This window comes from Mustela putorius, unplaced genomic scaffold, assembly GCF_011764305.1.
Source record: "Mustela putorius furo isolate JIRA1106 unplaced genomic scaffold, ASM1176430v1.1 tig00000129_pilon_pilon_pilon, whole genome shotgun sequence".
Classification (NCBI taxonomy): Eukaryota; Metazoa; Chordata; class Mammalia; order Carnivora; family Mustelidae; genus Mustela; species Mustela putorius.
Window position 1 is genome coordinate 49,921,356 of NW_025421290.1, and position 20,253 is coordinate 49,941,608.

The 20,253-nt window shown below is 47.7% G+C and overlaps 1 protein-coding gene across 8 annotated transcripts in view; it reads left to right on the forward strand.

The window, feature by feature from the left end:
- Window positions 1–20,253, forward strand: part of PPP2R5C (protein phosphatase 2 regulatory subunit B'gamma) — a 120,908-nt gene that overhangs the window by 66,364 nt on the left and 34,291 nt on the right. For 7 of the 8 annotated variants that reach the window (XM_045073823.1, XM_045073826.1, XM_045073830.1 and 4 more), the window contains one exon: window positions 6,455–6,654. In XM_045073823.1, coding sequence (XP_044929758.1) covers window positions 6,455–6,654 — 200 coding nt within the window. Of the gene's footprint in view, window positions 1–1,263; window positions 1,424–6,454; window positions 6,655–20,253 lie in introns of those variants that run through there. The other variant, XM_004754692.3, reaches the window with a different exon arrangement.

Genomic DNA, 20,253 nt, shown 5'->3' on the forward strand with positions numbered 1-20,253 from the left:
CGTTGATAGATGAGCGGATGAAGGAGATGTGGTGTGTACACACATAAGTACAATGGAACGTTACTCGGTGGGAAAAGGATGTGATCGTGCAATTTGCAGCAGCACGGATGGAGCTAGAGGGTGTAATGCTAAGTAAAATGAGTCAGTCCGAGAAAGACAAATACTGTGGAATCTCAAGAACAAAACCAGAAGCAGACTGAGACCTGTAAATAGAGCAAACTGATGGTTTCCAGAGGGGAGAGGGCGGGAAGATGGACAAAGTGGGTGGGGGGGGGGAGGGGCGCCTGGTCACCTCCAACTCTTGGTTTCAGCTCAGATCATGATCTCAGGGTTGTGAGACCAAGCCCCGCGTCAGGCTCCACACTCAGAACGGAGTCTGCTTGGGATTCTCTCCCCATCTCCTTCTGCCCCTCCCCCTGCTCACATACATGCTCGTGCTCTCTCTCTCTCTCGCTCTCTCTGAAATAAAATAAAATCTTTTAAAAATGGGTAAAGGGGAATGGGAGATACAGGCTCCCAGTTATGGCATGAACGTGCCATGGGAAACAAAGATAGGGCGTAGGGAATATAATCAGTAGTATCAAGTAGTGTCGCGTGGTGACAGATGGTGACCACACTTAGGATCACAGCATAGAGTATCGAGTTGTTGAACCACTGTTGTACACCTGAAACTAATGCCACATTGTGTCGGCTATACTCAAAAAAACAAAAAACAAAAATAAAACCCTCCACTTTCTTGACATCAGATACTCTTCCGTATTATTTTCTTAACGCATTAGAGTTTTATCTTTCAAACTTAAGTCATAACCCAGCAGGAGCTTCTGTTTTATTTTTACGTATGATGGGATCCAGTTCCTCCCTCCCTCCCTCCCTTCCCTCTGTCCCTGGGTACCTGGTTGTCCCAGTGTCTTATATTGGAAAAGCTGACTTTTCTTTGCTGTTCTGGAATACAGTTCTATTGTAAATCAAGGCTCCATATATGCGCATGCCTGTTTCTTGACCTCTGTTCGCTGTGGCTTGGCTGTTTTTGTTAATAAAGGTTTAAGTAAGTCTACTTATTTCTGGAACAGCAGGTTGCCCCTGCCCCATTCTTCTCCAAGAGGGTCTTTCCTGTGCATTCGAGATCCATGCACCTCCGTTCTAAAAGTCCTGATGGGGTAGGGGTTGAGACAGCACTGAATCTACAGGCCAGGTTCTTCATCAGGTCGATGTTACCCACAGAGTCCGCGCACACCTGGCACTCGTCCAGCCCCGTGGGATCTGGTAGGAGCTTCCCTCTGAGCTTGGAGAAGCAAAAGGAGCTGGTCCCGCCACATCCTGGCACTTTGCTCAGGCAAGAGAAAGAGCACCGTCAGTCTTTACAAGGGAAAGGATGGTATTCACAGAAAAGATACACAGATAATCATGGCAGGATTCATAAGAGGTAAGCAGGGGTAGCTACATACAGAAGTAGTCCCCAAAATCATTGTGTGTGTGTCGCAGCAGCAGTTAAACTTTTTTAAAGATACTGTTCACAGTGACATCAGAATGTAACTACCTAAGAATAAATCTAAAAAATATATGGCACATTTTAAGAGAAAACTATAAAACTATAAAAACACTCTGATGAGGCTGGCTGGGAATGCGGTTAGCCATTTAGGGCTCCCTGGGGAAAGCCTGCAGTGGTCTCCAGACTGAGGACCCAGAGCAGCCTCAGTGTCTGGTGTGTGGCTTGTAGACTGTGTGTGGATTACAAGAAGAAGGTGGAGGCACCTGGGAGCTCTGCCCCCTCTGTGGCTGCTCTGGTGGGGCAGGTGGAGGCACGCTGCCTCTGTCACAGGGGGGCCAGGAGTGCGTGTGAAACTAAAATGGGGCGCGTTCGCCCTGCGCGGATGGCGACCTTCACGGAGCGGCTCTGTCTGTCACAGATGACTGGCTTCCTTTCACTGCGTACATTTTTAAAAGAAAGACACGGTCGTCTCCCTGCGCGGTTTGTGCTGTTTCTCACGGGCTGGTGTCCTTTGCTGCTCTCCCGGTTCGGCATGGCTGTGACCCTACATCTTGCTGCTGGGTATCCTTCAAGATTTACTGTGAAATAACTGAGAATTGTCCCAAGTGCACAATAACCAGAGTCATGAGAATGGGGGTCGGGGGGGGGTACCTGAAAGGTTTATATAGACCCAAGGTGTTTGTGATACTATGTGTGCAAAATGTAACAGTTCTTAACTTAAGAAGTAATAATAAAGAATGTCCTCTGCCAGAACTGTGATCTTCTCTTTAATTTCCCTCTTGCTCTTAGCAGTTTCAGTGTAGGGCTGGACTTGTCCTGGGCAGGTGGACTTCTTAATCCCCCCCCCCCCCCGCCGCAGTTGAAGAGTCCCTCACTGGGGTTCCTGGCAGCACCCACAGGCTGCTACTGAGTTTTATCTCCTGGTGCAGCTTAGCTGTTAGTCCCTGTTGGGATCAAGGCTTCTTCCACGCGTTCTGAAACACATCTGTCCGTGTTAGTAGTCTGTCTGCAATTTAAAAGGAAAGTAAGCCACTGTCCCTCATGGGCAGAATTCAGAGCCCATTTTTTTTTATTCTGCTTCATGAAAGTAATTGTAAGGTTTGGGTCAAATGCAGGGCGGTGGCTTACTAAGAGTGCGGGGGTCTTGCGTTTGGAATACAGAAATGTAATGTACCAGCACCTCGGGGTCTGGTTGGTTTTGTAATGTTCTGCTCATGTTACATGGATAATCAGGGGAGGAGAGTCAAGTTCGGCCCAGCTCATGCGACGCATACCTTGTTCTTTCGAGATTAGCAGTGCTAATTTAAAAGGTTTTTAAAACTCTTAAACCGTGAAGTTATGAAAATAAACAAATGAGTTTTCAAAAAGATACAGTTCATGAGATTATAGTCACAGACTTTTTTGGTAAACTGTAAATGAAAATAGTACCATGACACCTTAGCTGTTTCGTACCCTGGAAGAATTGACACAATTTCCAAAAAGTTGAAATTTTGTTGCCTTTATTTACTTAACAGAGATTGAGCAGGCACTGGGGGAGGCATAGAGGGGGAAGCAGACTCCCCACTCAGCGGGAAGCCCAGCGCAGGGCTGGATCCCAGGATCCCAGGATCAAAACCTGAGCCAAAGGCAGAGGCTTAACGACTGAGCCACCCAGGCCCCCTCTGCTCTTCTTTCTTAATTGGAGCAGACTTGTTTTAGTGTTTTTGGTGACAACTCTGTCTTTATTCTGAATGTCCGTTCTCACACTGTGTTAAAGTGAACCATGCTTTTGGGAGCTTCGATGTATGTGGGATGTAGCAGCACCCCAAGTGACCCCAGCATGCCCTTACTCTAGAGTAGAGTAGAGTGTCCTACGTGTGCCCCGCCACTTAATGGCATGGTGGCCTCGGGCACGCAGTCTGAGCTCCCGGCATCTCTCTCGGTCGTCATCAGGTGTCTCTTGGCGGCAAACACAGGCTTCTTTGCTTCCTGGAGTCCAGAACACGAGAATGCAGGTAGGGTCCAAACATACAAGCCATGATGACAGACTGAGCACATTAAGTGATCCTGGCAAACAGGAGGGTGAATGAAGGGTAGCGTGGAGAGAGGATGGAAGTCAAGCGAGGAAGTAGTTCAGAAAAGGAAACCTTGGGGCGCCTGGGGGGCTCAGTGGGTTAAGCCTCTGCCTTTGGCTCAGGTCATGATCCCAGGGTCCTGGGATCGAGCCCCGCATCGGGCTCTCTGCTCAGCGGGGATCCTGCTTCCTTCTCTCTCTCTGCCTGTCTTTCTGCCTACTTGTGATCTCTGTCAAATAAATTTTAAAAGTACTATAAAAAAAAAAAGAAGAAGAAAGAAAGAAAGAAAGAAAAGGAAACCTTTTCATTGGAAAAGGTTGGACCCAAACAGATGGTCACTGTTTAAAATGATTGCATGGTCACTGAGCACTCAGAATGTTGATAAATCAGGTTCGAACCTGCGCTTTCCTAAGTGTCCCTTGGGCAGTGTCTCCTGATTCCCTCGCCCTGCTCTGTGCCGCTTCTGTGGGAACCACAGTTTCCCACCAAATATGTCCATTCAGGTGGCAATGTCTGCATGCCTGCTGTTTGCATTGGGGGGTGCGGAGAACTAGGAAACATAATCACCTGGCCCCCGCCCTCAAGGAACAGGTGTGGGGAAGCAAAAAAAATACTACGCAGGATCGCTGACTGTGTTTCAAGCCACAGCAGGTCCTGAGCGGCTGGCTCAGAACACAGCGCCTCATCCAGCCAGGACAGACGGACAGGCCTTGGAGAGGGACTCTGAGCAGGGAGGGACCCTCGCTGTGAAGAGGGTGACGACATGAGCGACTGAAAGCAGGAAAGCCCAAGGGCACGGGGGTGCTCACTGGGGTGCAGGTGGATGGGGGGACAGCAGGTCTCTGGGCTCAGGACCCCTTCATACTCCTAAAAATTATGTAGGAGCTTTCGTGTATGTGGGCTTACCTTCCAATATTGAACCTATTCCAAATTAAAGCAGAAAAATAAAGTGTATTTTTATTATATTTATCACTTTGGCAGCACATATACTAAAATAAAGAATAATAAGCCAAGGGGCGCCTGGGTGGCTCAGTCGGTTAAGTGTTTGCCTTTGGCTCATGTCATGATCCCAGGGCCCAGGGATCCAGTCCCACATGGAGCTCCTTGCTCAGCGGGGAGCCTGCTTCTGTCTCAACCTGCTGCTCCCCCTGCTTGTGAGCTTTCTCTCTCTCTGACAAATAAATAAAATCTTAAAAAAGAGAGAGAGAGAGAGAGAAAGAAAGATTCACTTCTTATCGTTTAAAAAAAAAAAGAAAAGGCAATGACATGTTCACAGAAATAATGTTTTTTATGAAGAGAGCCATATTTTACGAAACAAAGACAAACTTAGAGAGCGGCGTTGTTTCATGTTGGTGCAGATCTCTCTCGTGTCTGGGTTCTCCCGCCTGCTGCTGCATTCGCTCTGGTGCCGCATGTTTGGGTTCACGTGTACGAAGACGCATGTTTGGGGAAAGGAGAGTATCTTAACAGCCTTTTCAGATGGTTAGGGACATTTTCTCAATGTGACACCAGAACTTAAACGGCAGCTTCTTGAAGGAACACGCAGTGTGGATTGTGAAACCTTGGAACCCGCTGTCCGTACATTTTATTCCATTAAAATCCAGTGGACTGACTTTCACTCAAGTGGTTCACTTGCCCTTGAACGATACTGTAACACGATTTATTGATCACTTTGAAAATACTGGTTCAGAGGCGCCTGGGTGGCTCGGTGGGTTAATAAGCCTCTGCCTTCAGCTCAGGTCATGATCTCAGGGTCCTGGGATCGAGCCCCGTGTCGGGCTCTCTGCTCAGCAGGGAGCCTGCTTCCCCTCTCTGTCTCTGTCTGCCTACTTGTGACTTCTCTTTCTCTCTCTCTCTCTCTCTCTCTCTCTGTCAAATAAATAAATAAATAAAATCTTTAAGAAAAAAAAAAAAGAAAGAAAGAAAATACTGGTTCACTGGGTTTGCAAATCTTCGGAGACATTTTGCCAGTGTTGGACCCGTTTTAGTGTATGTATCACTAAATCCTGTGGGCTCGCGTCACCGCCCCGCTCCTCCCCGCCAGGGCAGCTGTCAGACTGGCAGGTGGTTTTCCACACTTCCCAGAGCACTGGAAGATCGTGCAGGGCTCCTTCCCTGTTCAGCCCCAAGATTTCCCTCTAGACTTGTTTCTTATCTCTGTTGTGTCGTGGTAAGGATTACGTGGGGGAAAAATAAATGTGTAAATGTGGATAAAGCTTCTAGTATGGCCCTGGCCCAGACAAGCACTCACCGAGTCAAGTGAGTGTTGTTGCTTACTATCTGTGCTGTTTTTCTACTGCTGTCCTCATGAATATCACCAGGCATCCTACGTGCTATGTGTTGACCGTGGCCCAGAATGAGGAACGAAACATGTTTCGTGGCACGCTGGGGTGTTGACTCCATGTGTTTGCAGACCGATGCCGCTAGCTCTGTGTTTGCCATCGAGCCAAGGGACACCCACGTGCCCTTCCCCTGTCACTCAGCTCACCTTGCCTGTTCCTGCAGGTGTCACTGGTGGGAAGGTCTGCCCCCCCACCCCACCCCAGACAGGGGCTTTGGCTTGGCCCTCGCTCCTTGCCCAGCACAGCACTAGTCTGTGATAACTGGCGCTCAGAGGATACTTGTGGAGTGCACGAATGCATTGAGAGGGCTTATCTTGAACCGTCCTCTCAATGTGGTTTAGAGAGTAAATAGTATAAAAATTATATACTAAGACGCATATGAGCTGAGCAGTGACGAGCTGCTTTTGTTTTTCTGTTTGGGGAATGTTTGACCTCTCTCCGTCCCTACCCTGTCTCTCATCTTGAATCTATTAATTCAAAATAAAAATAGTAGAAGGCTTAAAAGGGTTTCACAGTAATTTGGGGTTAAGCATCTTTGCGATCAATATCCTTTGCTTTCTGCTTTTCAGATGTTCCTCCTGCCGATCAAGAGAAGCTTTTTATCCAGAAGTTACGTCAGTGTTGTGTCCTCTTCGACTTCGTCTCCGATCCACTCAGCGACCTGAAGTGGAAGGAAGTAAAACGAGCTGCTTTAAGTGAAATGGTAGAATATATCACCCATAACCGGAATGTGATCACAGAGCCCATTTACCCAGAAGTAGTCCATATGGTAAGTGATTGTCCCAGCCCTGACTCACCACCAGGGCCCTGGTATCCTTCGCGTCAGCTGAGCTGGTGGGGCCTAATACAACTCCCCCCTCAAAACAGTCCTCGTGTGTTTGTACTGGAAGAATGACAATCTTTGGAATGTGTCCGGTGTCCGAGTGGTGACAGTGAGAGAAACCGGTACCTTCAGGGTCCAGTCCGAGTGCCCTGTGTGTGTTAACTCCTTTAACTCCCTGAACACCCAGGGTTAGGTACCTTGGAATTCCCAGTTATTTTCACACCCTCTTTAATGTAATGGTGCCGATTATAGTTTAAAAGTAAACATACATTGCCTGTACATGTGCAGGAAAATTGGAATGATGGGGCAGAGTTAAAATAGTGATGGGACCAAGCTTGTGTTGGGACAGGCCGCCCTGACTGCCTGGTGGCCTCCACTGTCAATGCCAGTATCGGGACAGGCCGCCCTAACTAGCCAGCGGCCTCCAATCAATGCCAGTGTCAGGACAGGCCGCCCTGATTGGCTGACGGCCTCTGTCATTCTGTGCTTGGTTCATGGTCGGTTTCATTCAGCTCCGAAGCTCAGTCCTCTGCCGGCTCCTACTCGGCAGCCTGTCTCTAGACCCGCTGCAGGATCCCATTTGGAGCTCATACTGTTGGACCCTGAATTCATTTTCTGTGGAGTGTTTTGGGAATTGTTGGTGTTTTTTCCACCTTTGAAATGAGAACTCCCTGGTTATAAGGGGAGTCCTTGCTACTTAATATAAAATTTTATATCCTGATTTTCATTGAACTCCTTAAGTTGCAGATTTTTTCCCCCTCAGCTATATGTTTCAGAATTGACTAGTCTCATGACCCGAAATACGTTTATTTCTCACTTTCATATGTTGCTTTGGGTAAAGAATTTGAAAGTAATGTACCTTTTTGTAGTTTTCACAGTCTGTTGTGTCAGAAGTTCAGATCAACTTGATTATTTTAATTTGTTGTTAACTCAGAGTTGAGAATTTACCGATGTGTGGCCAGGCCGAGGCTGCGAGGGCCACGTGGGTCCCCTCCCCAGACCACGTGATGAGTGTCCTGCGCTTTTCCCGTTCAGACTAAGAAAAATGGGAGACTCTCTTTTTTCACTGCTTAATTTCAGCTCTTATTTACTTTGGAAGGCCTCCCAAATGCCAGAATCTCAAAGAACAATCTAATACTTCTAACTCCTTCATAATTTTATCATTCACAATACATTTTATAACCCTCCTGGAATTTTGTTTTCTTTTATGGTGCAGAGGAGGGATGTAACTTTATTTTCTTGTAAAGTGATTGAAAAATCACTGCTCCTTGAGTCATATATTCCCTCCCCCCCCCCCGCCTTTTTTTTAAAGATTTTATTTACTTATTTGAGAGAGAGCATGAGGTGCAGGGGCAGAGGGAGGGAGAGGAAAGGGAGCCTGACTGGGGCTCGATCCCAGGACCCTGGGATCATGACTTGAGCCAAAGGCAGACGCTTAACAACTGAGCCACCCAGGCACCCCTCCCCTCTTATTTTCAATGCTTCTTTATTATATATTAAATTTATTTTATCTTTAAATTAAACCCATTTATGAATATGTTTTAATTTATAAGCACATCAGTTTGTTATGTATTATATCACTTGATTGGAAGGTATTTCCATTGTTAAGGAGGGAAGAGTCTGCAGAGCATGAGGCCATGGTTGGCCTGGTTTGGGTCAGAGGCCAGCCCTGCACCGGGGCCCGCCCTGCTGCTCGGATCACTGCCCTCGAGTTGACACAGCAGGCGCACGTTACCTAAACTCCTCAGGATGCTAAAAGCCCTGGAACTTTTTTTTAGGTTAGATAATCGTTAACTTTCTCCCTGTTACAGTTGTGTCCTAACTGGGTTCTCTTCCTGCTGTCTTCACTTTGTCCCCTCCCCCAAAATTCACGTTGGTCTTTGGATTGTTGCACAGGATCCCCTAAAACACTTAGAGACCCTCATTGAGTGAGCGTCCGCTGTGGGCCAAGAACTTTGTTAGGGGAGGAAATAAGAGTAGTGGATGGTACTTCTGCCCTCCTAGAGCTTTCCTTTTCACAGGGACAGGCAAAAAGAAGAAAGAGTATAGTGGGGATGATGGCAGTGGTTTCTGGCCCTGGGAGAGGGAGATTGTAGGTGCAGAACTCGAGCGGCCTGTAGAAGGCCTTCACCCCAAGCAGTGCCTGGACCCGGTGCAGCAGGTTGAAGAGATGGGGACCCCTTTGCGGTTCCCTCCAGATGCCCCCACTTTGCTAACCCCTGAGGCAGCACTTAGCCAGCTCCCATGAGCATTGCATGGTTGGTGTGCGTGTTATCAGGGCATTTTTAAAGACACGCATTTCCACTTACTTGGGAGAATCCGAAGTTCTATAGATGTTATACTCCTTCTGCTACTTCTTTTAAATATGTTGCCTGTCAGACTGGACTGTCCTATGGTTTTTTTCTTTTTAACAAATGCCCATGGGGTGCCTGGGTGGCTCAGTCATTAAGCGTCTGCCTTCAGCTCAGGTCATGATCCCAGGGTCCTGGGATTGAGCCCCGCATCAGGCTCCCTCCTTGGCAGGAAGCCTGCTTCTCCGTCTCCCACTCCCCCTGCTCTCTGTGTCTCTCTCTGTCAAATAAATGAATAAAATCTTTTAAAATGTCCTGAGAGAGAACTCAGGTACCATGCAATTCACCCATTTCAAATACACGGTCCGGAAAGCGATGGTGGAGAGGCGGGGCGCACAGGTGGGATCCAAGGAGTGAAGCTGGAATGTGTGCGGGACGGGGATGTGGGTGCACCCTGATATATGTAGTGGCGGGGGCACTGAGCAGTTGGAAGTAATGGATGAATTAGATGTAAGAGATGAAAACCGTAATCGATGTACATAGCAAAGTGGGTCTGGGGCCATTGAAAAGAAAGCAGTAGTAACGGAAAGATGGTGTCTTTTTGGTATTTTACAGCTGCTCTGTGAGTTCGGAGGAGCAGTACTTCCTGTGAACTTTGCACTTGTCTCTGTCTGCGCCATCACCCCAGCCCAGTTACCAGCAACGCTGCTCTTCCTCGCTCTGGCTCACTTTCACTCTCTGTCCCACAGAGGTTTTCACTCTTAGCTGAGGGCAGGGAAGTTCAACCATAGAACATTTCTTTCTGTAGAATTCAGATCTTAACCGTTGTCTGGGTCCCGCTCACCTCACGATGTTTCGCAGAACACGGTTTGTGGTGGCTTCGGCAGCAGCGTAGTGGTGGATGCTCAGACAGGACAGTGGCTGCGTTCCGGGATCCAAGACTCTGGAGGGCCCACATCTGAGCACTGCAATATGGCAAACACTGGAAGAATGATGGTCAGAATGTGAGGTCCGCTTGTAAGTCAGCGGCCAAGTTGACCCAAGTTAAACGAAAAGAGCAGATCCCATTTTTAATCGGAAGAGTGTGCAGAATCAGCTGTTGGGGTACCAGCAAAAATACACATGCATTGATTTGCTTGTTTGTTTCTCTGATATTTTTAGTGATGTTAAAGATCTTGTAGAGTCGGTCGCCAGGGGTGGCGCAGTTGGTTAAGCAACTGTCATGATCCGAGAGTCGGGGAATCAAGTCCCGCATGGGGCTCCCAGCTCCGTGGGGAGTCTGCTTCTCCCTCTGACCTTCTCCCCTCTCATCTTCTCTCTCTCAAATAAATAAATAAAATCTTTTAAAAATAATAATAGGGGCACCTGGGTGGCTCAGTGGGTTAAAGCCTCTGCCTTCGGCTCAGGTCATGATCCCAGCATCCTGGGATCAAACCCCACATCGGGCTGTCTGCTCAGCAGGGAGCCTGCTTCCTCCTCTCTCTCTGCCTGCCTCTTTGCCTACTTTTGATCTCTGTCAAATAAATAAATAAAATCTTAAAAATAATAATAATAGGGGCGCCTGGGTGGCTCTGTGGGTTAAGCCTCTGCCTTCGGCTCAGGTCATGATCCCGGGGTTCTGGGATCGAGCCCCCCATCGGGCTTTCTGGTCAGTGAGGAGCCTGCTTCCCCCTCTCTCTGCCTGCTTCTCTGCCTGCTTGTGATCTCTGTCTGTCAAATAAATAAATAAAATCTTAAAAAATAATAATAATATACAAGCCCATGATTTTTAGTATATTTACAGAATGTGCAGCCATCATCACATCTCATTTTTTTTTAAGATTTTAAAGATTTTATTTATTTACTTAAAAGAGAGAGAGATCACAAGCAGGCCTGATGTGGGGCTCAATATCAGGACCCTGGGATCATGACCTGAGCCGAAAGCAGAGGCCTTAACCCACTGAGCCACCCAGGCGCCCCCACATCTCTTTTTTAGAACACGTTCACCCCCTAAAAAGCCCCATACCCAAGAATAGTCACTGCCGTTGCTCCCTAACCTGTCACCCCCAGCCTCTGGCAACCACTCACCTACTGCCCATCTCTATAGATGTGTCTCACCGGACGTACCGTATAACTAGAATTCTGGGGTATGTGGTCTTCCTGCACTTAGCGTAAGGCTTCCAAGGTTCATCCAGATCGTAGCCTGTGTCACTGCTTCTCTCTGTTGCTCTGCAGTATTTCCGTGCATGGACATGTACCACGTTTCGATGGACCCATTCATCTGTGGGTGGGCATCTGGGTCATTTCCACTCCATGGCAGTTGTGACGCCGCTGTGAGCATTGGTGTCCAAGCTGCCTTGGGCACGTCTCTTGAGTATTCACCCGGAGTGGGGCTGCCAGGCCCTGTTTTCACTGTGTGTGTTTATTTATTTGATGGGAGAGAGGGAGCACTAGCAGGGAGAGTGGGAAAAGGAGAAGCAGGCTTCCCACCAAGCAGGGAGCCCGATTCGGGGCTTGATCCCAGGACCCTGAGATCATGACCTGAACCAAAGGCAGACGTTTAACCCAGTCACCCAGGCGCCACCCCCCATTTATTTTCAAATTAAAAAAAAAAAAAAAAAACTTCTGATAGACAAGGATGAAAAGGAGCAGTAGCCACGGGGGAGCTCCAGGCATGGGGACTTGTAGGCCTGAATCACATAAACTCCATTATCTCTTCATTTCAGTCATTTTTTAAATATAATCAGCCATCTGTTTGGTTTTTTCAATTCAATTCTCTAGTTAATCTGTTTTTCAGGCATTGGCATTTTTCTCAGAGTCAACACGCTGGTAGCAAAACCACTGTTTCCACAGACACTGTGTTGATGTGACGTCACTCGAAGCCAGACCGGTTATTCAGAGGAATGTTAGCGAGCATCTTCTCGAAAATAAAAAGAGAAGGTCACTTAAAGGGAAATAGCTGACAGTGTTTGTTGTCCATGACAGAGTTTGAGTTTTGGAGTGAAAATTTGAATTTTGGAAATTTGAATTTTGGAACTTGTGTCCATCAGCTTCCCAGGGCCAGGCTCTCCTGCTGAGGTCAGTGGTGGTAGGAACCCAACAGGCGAAATGAGGCCCCACCAGGAGTCTGCATAATCCAGGGAACCAGTGTTTTCCAAATGCACAATAAATAATGTTCCATAATCATTTGTGGGCCCGAGAGCCATTCAGAATGCAAGACACCCCATTGGATCTTGACACAGAGACCCCTCCTTGATAAGAAAGACCACCGTTGGTCAAGTTTGGATGTAGTACCATAGAAGCCCATGTTATCCAAACGGGCTGTTGATTACTCCTCCCTTTTCCAACTACAAACTCTAAAAGACATTTTTTCTTCTCTTTTCTGTCATTCTTTTTTTTTTTTAATTATGTTGTGTTAGTCACCATACAGTACATTGTTTTCCTCCTGTATTTGAACCAAACCAGCACTCAGAATGTAGAAGCAGACATGGGAATCGGCTCTTTTCTATTAAGCCAGATAGTAAAGAGATTAGCAAAAATGGAAAAAATGCCACTCTTCTCCCTAAATTTTTATTTGTTTTAGGAAGTGCAGTTGACCTCTGAACCACACAGGTTTGAACCAAGAAGGTCCAGCCTGATGCGGGGCTTGATCCCAGGACCCTGGAATCATGACCAGAGCCAAAGGCAGACGCTTAACTGACTGAGCCACCCAGGCGCCCCAGATTTTATATGTATGTGTATATACACGTACACACAATACTGTACCATGAATGTATTTTCTCAAGATTTTCTTAGCATTTTCTTTTCTCCAGATTACCTTATTTCAAGAGTATAGTATATTCTACATATAGCACACAAAATATGTGTTAATCAATATTTATGTTATCAGTAAGGCTTCCAGTCAACAATTGGCTTAATTAGTAATTAAGTTTTTGGGGGAGCCAGAAGACCGGTGCAGGGGGTCAACCCCTCTAACCCATGAGTTGTTCAGGAGAGTCACCTGTATCCTATGTGATAGGAGATCTTGCGAAATAACTGACACGGGTCGCCTGGGTGGCTCAGTCTCCCTCTCCCACGCCTCTCACTGTCTCTCGCTGTCAAATAAATAAATAAAATCTTTAAAAAAAAAAAAAAAAGAAAATGAAATTACTAATTGTTTTGAAAATCATTTTCTATTTATATATAATATATATTCATATCTATAAATATATATTTATATTGAGACAGTGGGCTTGTTATTTTTTAATAGATTCATGGGGGTGGGTTTCCCAGTTAATTTCTAAGACAGTCAACATCAACAGAAATGACTCGTAAGCAAAAGCTCTTTGGGGTCCTCAGTAATTTTTAGGAGTTTCAAAGGGTCCCAAGACCCGAGTTTGAGAACCACTTCTCCAGAAGAGCCCCGCTCAGAGGCTGCGGCATGGGCACCCCCTGGGTGCCTGTCAGAAATGCTGCTTGCCTGCCCTGTGCCCACGTGTGCCCCAGGTCGTTCTTCAGCACAGCAGACGTTTCAGAATCGCTTCCGAGCAGCCTTCCTGCACTGCCCGCTGAAGCCACTGGCAGCTCTGACCTCCCTAGGCTGCAGATCCCCAGGAGGGATAGACTGGTTTCGCTTTCCCGTTTCTTCTTCTAAGTTTGGCCAGTGCTTTCCGTGAGCTCAGTAGATGCCCATTCAGTGTGGAGCTTCCTGCAGAGACAAAAACATTAAAACGAGGCGTAGTAGTGATGCCCGCTGAGGATCAGAGAAGGAATTGGTTAGATCAGAGGCAGGAGGAGCTGGGAGGCTCCAGGCACTTTGCATCAGATGGACGGCTCTGGAACGGCCCGCATCCGGGGTTCGGGGGACAGCTGAGAATGAGACACAGTATCATCCCTGACCCCGTCACCCACCCTCACCCAGGAGACAACGTATATTCCAGAGGAATACAGTGTGAGCTGTTAACAGCAGCCGCTTTGGGATGCTGTGGCTTATGCAGATTTTTCCATTTTACCATATTTCTTGTGATTTTTACTTTTCATAAGGATCATGTACCACATTATCATCAAAAACCAGTAAATAGGTTTTCTTCAAACCGCCCCCCCACGGAGCCTTGTACATACAGTGAACAGTCGTGCTGGTCTGCCAGGACGCATGCTGGGATTCCAGGGAAGACAGATCCGCCCCACTGTTTTTACCTGTACTGCTTGTAAGTGACCGGATAGTGCCTTACAGGTTTGTTCTTTTATGCTTAGGGTTCAAGTCAGCGTTTTCTGTTAAGGGCAGAGCAATGATTCTGGGGTCCTTGGGAGAGGTGTCCGGCCCACGGCCCAGAGTGATTGTCTTGGGCTCACTTCAGAGTTGACGTCGGACGCTCTCCTTTGTCTGTTTTTACATCTGATATTTACAGTGTGTTCTGGGAAGCACTGCTTGCTGTAAGGGTGAAGATATTTTGGAAATGGGAGAGGAAAACATGTTGTGAATAAAGGAGATAGTGTATTAACCAGTGAGGCTTTAAGTGGTGTACAGATTTCTCTCCACTGAGGATTTAAATCATGCATTCCCCTTGTGTGTTTTCGTTGTTTTCGTTTAGCCAAAGTCACAGACATGTGGGTTAGAGACGCACATCAGCAGAGAGCTAGAAAGAGATGAAAACATATGGTGCTTTTTGAAACCCAGAGAATGATTTTTCTACTTTATATATCAGTAAGTCATTTCTTGGAGATTTGTTCCAATTATTTTGGGAGAACTTCCCTTTGTTTTGTTGGATGTTTTTAAATTATAGAAGAAAGGCATGTTTGTTTTCAGTAAGTGAGATAAATACAAAAGCATAGGAAGTGAAAGTTAATTCTTCTCCTTCCTCCCCGGCTCCCCAGTCCTGCCTGTACCCACCCCCCTTGTAGCCAACTGATGTATTATTTGTATTATTTCTTCAAAAGGCTTCTAAGAACTTTGAGGGGGTGGCGATGAATATGTTCATTATCCTGCTTGTGCGATGGTTTCACAGACGTATGCCCATCATACATGTATCAGACCCTACACTTAGCACCCACACTCAAAATACAGTCACGGTAGGTCAGTTACACCTCAGCAAAACCTGCGCGTTTTTAAAGCTCCCAAGTGGAAGGGTCTGTCTTTCATCTAGGGGCACAGTGGAGAAATCACTGAGACACAAAGGGCATTATGAACCGAACTTACAGCCAAGAATTACCCTTCCATAGGATGTTTTAAAGTTAATTCTTAATTTGTGAGACTAGACGCCGGGGTGGCTCAGTCAGTCGGCCATCTGCCTTCGGCTCAGGTCATGATCCCAGAGTCCCGGGATTGAGTCCCACATCGGGCTCCTTGTTCAACCAGGAGCCTGCTTCTCCCTCTGGCTGCTGCTTCCCCCTCTTGCACTCCCTCTCTCTGACAAATAAGTAAATAAATAAAATCTTTTAAAAAAATAAAATTAAATTCTTAGTTTACATACAGCAGAGTTCTCTGAGATTTGGTAAATATGTATAATCATACAATCATCACCATAATCAAAAATAGAGAACAGTTCCGTCCCTCTCCAAAAAAGCTACTTTTGCTCCCCCCTTGTAGTCAAGGCTTCTCCTCCTCCCCGTCATCCCCGGCCACCACGGATCTGTCCCAGTCTATCACGTTGCCTTCTCCAGAGGGTCATGTAGATGGGCTCACGTGACATGCAGCCTTTGGGGTCCGGCTTCCTTCATTGTGCATGGTGGGTTTGAGATCCACCAGCAGCCTATCCCTTGGAACCATCCAGTAGTGCCTCACAAGGTTGATGTACCCCAGTTTGCCCATCCCCTGCTGAAGGTAGGCTCCCATCTGGGGCAGTAAAACTGCTGTAAATCTTCGTGTACAAGTTTGGAACAAGGTTTTGGAACAAAGTTTGGAACAAAGGTTTTCATTTGCCTGGGGAAGGCAGAACTCGTGGGTCACGTCTTTTATGTTTAACTCTCCGAACTGCTTTCCGAAGCAGCTGTGTGCTGTCTGCACCCCCCAGCAGGCTGTGACGCACCGTTGTCAGCATTTAGGGTCGTCAGCTCCTTTATCTCAGCTTGGCATTTTTTCTTTTAAGGATTTTGTTTTGGGGGTGCCCGGGTGGCATAGTCAGTTGAGCATCCAACTCTTGGTTTCGGCTCAGGTCGTGAGATCAAGCCCAGCTTTGGACTCTGTGCTCCGAATGGAGTCTGCTTCAGACTCTCTTTCCCTCTCCCTCTGCCCCTGCCCCCTCTTCTCTCTCTCTTTCTCTCCCCCACCCAAATAAATAAATCTTTTTTTTTTTTAATGATTTTATTTGGGAGGCTCCTGGGTGGCTCAGTGGGTTAAGGCCTCTGCCTTCAGCTCAGGTCATGATTGAAGGGTCCTGGAATCGAGCCCCGCATCGGGCTCTCTGCTCAGCAGGGAGCCTGCTTCCTCCTCTCTCTCTGCCTGCTTCTCTGCCTACTTGTGATCTCTGCCTGTCAAATAAATAAAATCTTTTTTTAAAAATGTTTTTAAAAATAATAAATGGTTTTATTTTTAACTAATCTCTATATCCAGCATAGGGCTCAAACCCACAACCCTGGGATCAAGAGTCTCATGTTCCACTGACTGAGCCAGCCAGGTGCCCCTCTCGTTTTGGTTCTGATTTGCATTTCCCTAATGACTAATGATGCTGAGCACTTTTTCTTGTGGTTGTCATTTGTAGGTCTTCCTTGGTGGCATGTCTATTCAAATCACTTGCCAATGTTTTCATTGGGTTTTTTGTTTTCTTATTATTGAGCTTGAGACTTCTTTACATGTTCTAGATACAAAACTTTGCCAGTTAGGTGATTTGTAAATGTTTTCTCCCCATCTGGCTTGTCTTTTTATTTTGAGAGGGTCTTTTTTTGTTTTTAATTATTGACATATAATGTATTATTTGCCCCAGGGGTTCAGGCCTGTAAATCATCAGTCTTATTTACACATTTCACAGCACTCATCATAGCACATACTCCCCCCAATGTCCATCACCCAGCCACCCCATCCCTCCTACCGCCCAGCAACCCTCAGTCTGTTTCCTGGGATTAAGAGTCTCTTATGGTTTGTCTCCCTCCCCAGTCCCATCTTGTTTCATTTTTCCCACCCCCACGGCCCCCCACCCTCCCACTCAAATTCCTCACATCAGATATCCTATGATAATTGTCTTTCTCTGATGGACTTATTCTGAGAATGTCTTTTACAGAGTTTTAGATCAGGTGAAGTCTAACTTGTGATTTGTTTTTATGGACCCTGCTTTTTTCGGTTTCATATTGAGAAGTCTTTGCCTGACCTGAGCTTAAAAAAGATTTTTTTCCTAAAAGTTTTATGGTTTTATAGTTTTACATCTCACATCTAGGTCTGTGATTCATTTTGGCTGAGGTTCATTTTTTTTTGGCATGTGGATGTCCAAGTATTCCGTTTGTTGAGAAAACTGATCATTCTTTGAAGTGCTTTTGCACCTTTGTCAGAAGTTATTTGACCATATTTGTGAGTCTGTTTCTGGACTCTGTTCTGTTCCATTAATTAGGAATCTGCTCCCAGTACCATATGGTCTTCATTACCATCACTTCATAAATTCTGGGGTCAAGTAGGGTGAATGCTTTGATCTTGTTTTTACTTTCTTAAAGTTCTTAGACTATCTAGCTTTTGTACCTTTCCATATAAATTTTAGAATTGGTTTGTTACTTACAAAATCTCCTTCAGGGGGTTTGATTGGGATTACATTACTATGTAGATTTGGGGAGAGTGGATACCTTAGCAGTGTTGAACCTTTTAGTCCATGAACATAGTATGTCTTCATTTTGGCATTATTCGTTCTGTGGCTTTCAGCATTCGGATCTTACATGTATTTTTTCAGGCTCGTAAAATATTTCATCTTTTGGTGCTATTGTAATTAGGGCTCTTTATATTCTGTTTTCTAATTGTTTATTGCCTCTTTTTTCTGGCAGTTCTGTCAAGTTTTACATCATGTTATTCAGAGAGTAGATATTAGTGTTTATTAGTTGACTCCTTTATCATTACAGAGTGGCCCTCTTTATCCCTGGTAATCTTATTTGCCCCAAAACCTACTCTGTCTGATTGATACAGACATTTCAGCTCTCTCCTTACTAATGTGAACCTGATATGTCTTTTTCCTTCCTTTACTTTTGATCAATTTGTTTCCTTGTATTTAAAGAGAGCTTGTTGCAGACAGCATGGAGTTGAGTGTTATTTTTCTATTAAGTCAGACAGTGTCTAGTGGTTGGTTGGTTGGTTGGGTGTGCAAACTACTTACTTTCAATGTGAGTATTGGTGTTGTTGAGTTTAAGTCTGTTGTCCTGCTGTGTGCGTATGCAGTCCCCGGGGCAACACCTGGACTCTAGCATTGAAAGCAGGCTTGAACTAACCTCACAAATGAGGAAAGGCCTAGATTTTCTCTTAAGATTGCCACTAGGGGGGCGCCTGGGTGGCTCAGTCATTAAGCATCTGCCTTTGGCTCAGGTCATGATCCTAAAGTCCTAAGATCGAGCCCTGCATCGGGCTCTCTGCTCGGCAGGAAGCCTGCTTCTCCCTGTCCCACTGTCCCTGCTTCTGTTCCCTCTCGCTGTCTCTTCCATTCAGATATTCTAATGTGCCCTTTATTAGGGTTTTATGCTCTCTCCACTGGGGCCTTGTAACTGGGCATTGAGTTCCCAGGCCCTGGTCACTTCTGGAACTGTGTTCCTGGGCGGCTCCTGTTCATTCTGTTCCCTAATCACGTTGCTGTTAGTGGAGAGGGTGTGCTGTTTGTCTTGTAATTGTATTTCTGGTTTCTGTATCCTAGCGCAGCTGAGCTGGTCTGTTGTATGGTTTCTGCTGTTTTTTCCAGATACACTGTGACTTTTACAAATACAGTTTTCTATCAAAAAAATAATGTCGATGGGCTCCCTCCCCACTTCCCCGCACCCTACCCACCCCCACGATGCATTTCAGGACTCTCAGAACCTAGTGTTTCGGACTGTGGGAGGATGAGCTCCGGAGGAGCTGAGACCCGGCCTCAGCGGCCTCACCTCTACACATAGTTGTGCGAATACAGTAGAGTACGTGCAGGGGTGGAGGAACCCGTGTGGTTTAGACGAGGAACTGAGTATCCAGCCTCGCCGACCCGTTGTCCGGGAAAGTGGCTTACCGGGGTGGTCCTCGTCTCTGGCCGCCCCCCCCCAACCCGGCCGCCCCCGCCCACCCGGCCGCCGCGCCGCACTTAGGTCGTCCTCGGCTCTGGCTGTTCCCTCTGTCCGCGGCGCTGCGCTTACATCGGCGCCCGCGCGGCCTGCGCTCGCCCGCCGCTGGCCACTGTCCCAGGTACCGAAAGGCTTCGTGAGGCCGCCGCGCCGCAGGGTGTCCCGCAGCGCTGCTCGCACCTGACCGAGTAGGCGCAGCAGCGTGGGCCGGAGCCTCTGCAGCTGGTTTGCGCCAGGAAGGCAGGGCGTCGAGGCCGCGGTGAAAGCAGGTGCTGCCGAATACGCAGAGCCCGTGCGCGCCCCACCGGCCGCCGTGCGCGCCCCACCGGCCGCCGTGCGCATGCCCTACGTGCGCGTCCCCTACGTGCGCGCGCCCACGAGCACGGCCGCCACGCGTGCGCGCCCTGGCCCGCTCCCCCCGGGCCCAGGGCAGAGAGGAGGCTCGTGCCCTGTGTACACGTGAGAAAACCCGAGCGTGGGCAGGATTTTCGGGGCACAGTCCCTGGCTCTGGTCGAGGACGGCCAGAAGCCTGCCCCCCCCCTCCGGCCTCGGGCCCTCCTGTCCTGTTCGTGCGGCCTGACCCCCCCGGCTGCGACCACAGCCCTGGGGACACTGTCACTCCGTGTGAGCTGAGCGGTTAAAATGAATCCGTCGGGTCCCCGTCCGGCCCCCAGAACAAACCGGATTCCTTCCACTTCCGCGCGTGAGGAGGACGGACACCAGCCCCCCGTGGTGTCCAGCCTGGACTCCGCGTAGCTGGACCCCTCGGCTCCCTGGACCCCGCAGCGTTTGTGCTCAGAATCCCTGAGACACAAGGACCACTTGAGGCGGCCTGTCCCCTGCCTGACGTCCTTGTCTTTCCCATGTTGGGGGTCGGCACAGCCTTTTCTGCAGCCGAGCCTCGAACTCCTGCTCCGGCCGTGGTGGGAAGGCTGTGTCTTGGGGAAGAAGCAACTTCGCGGCAGTTAGTCAGCCGGCAGGAAAACCTGGGTCTGGGCTGGTCGCCTTTGGGGACACTGAAAAGAGGATTTGGGCTGTAAAAGCCTGGTGGTCTGCCAGCCCCACAGACTCCCAACCCCACCTCTG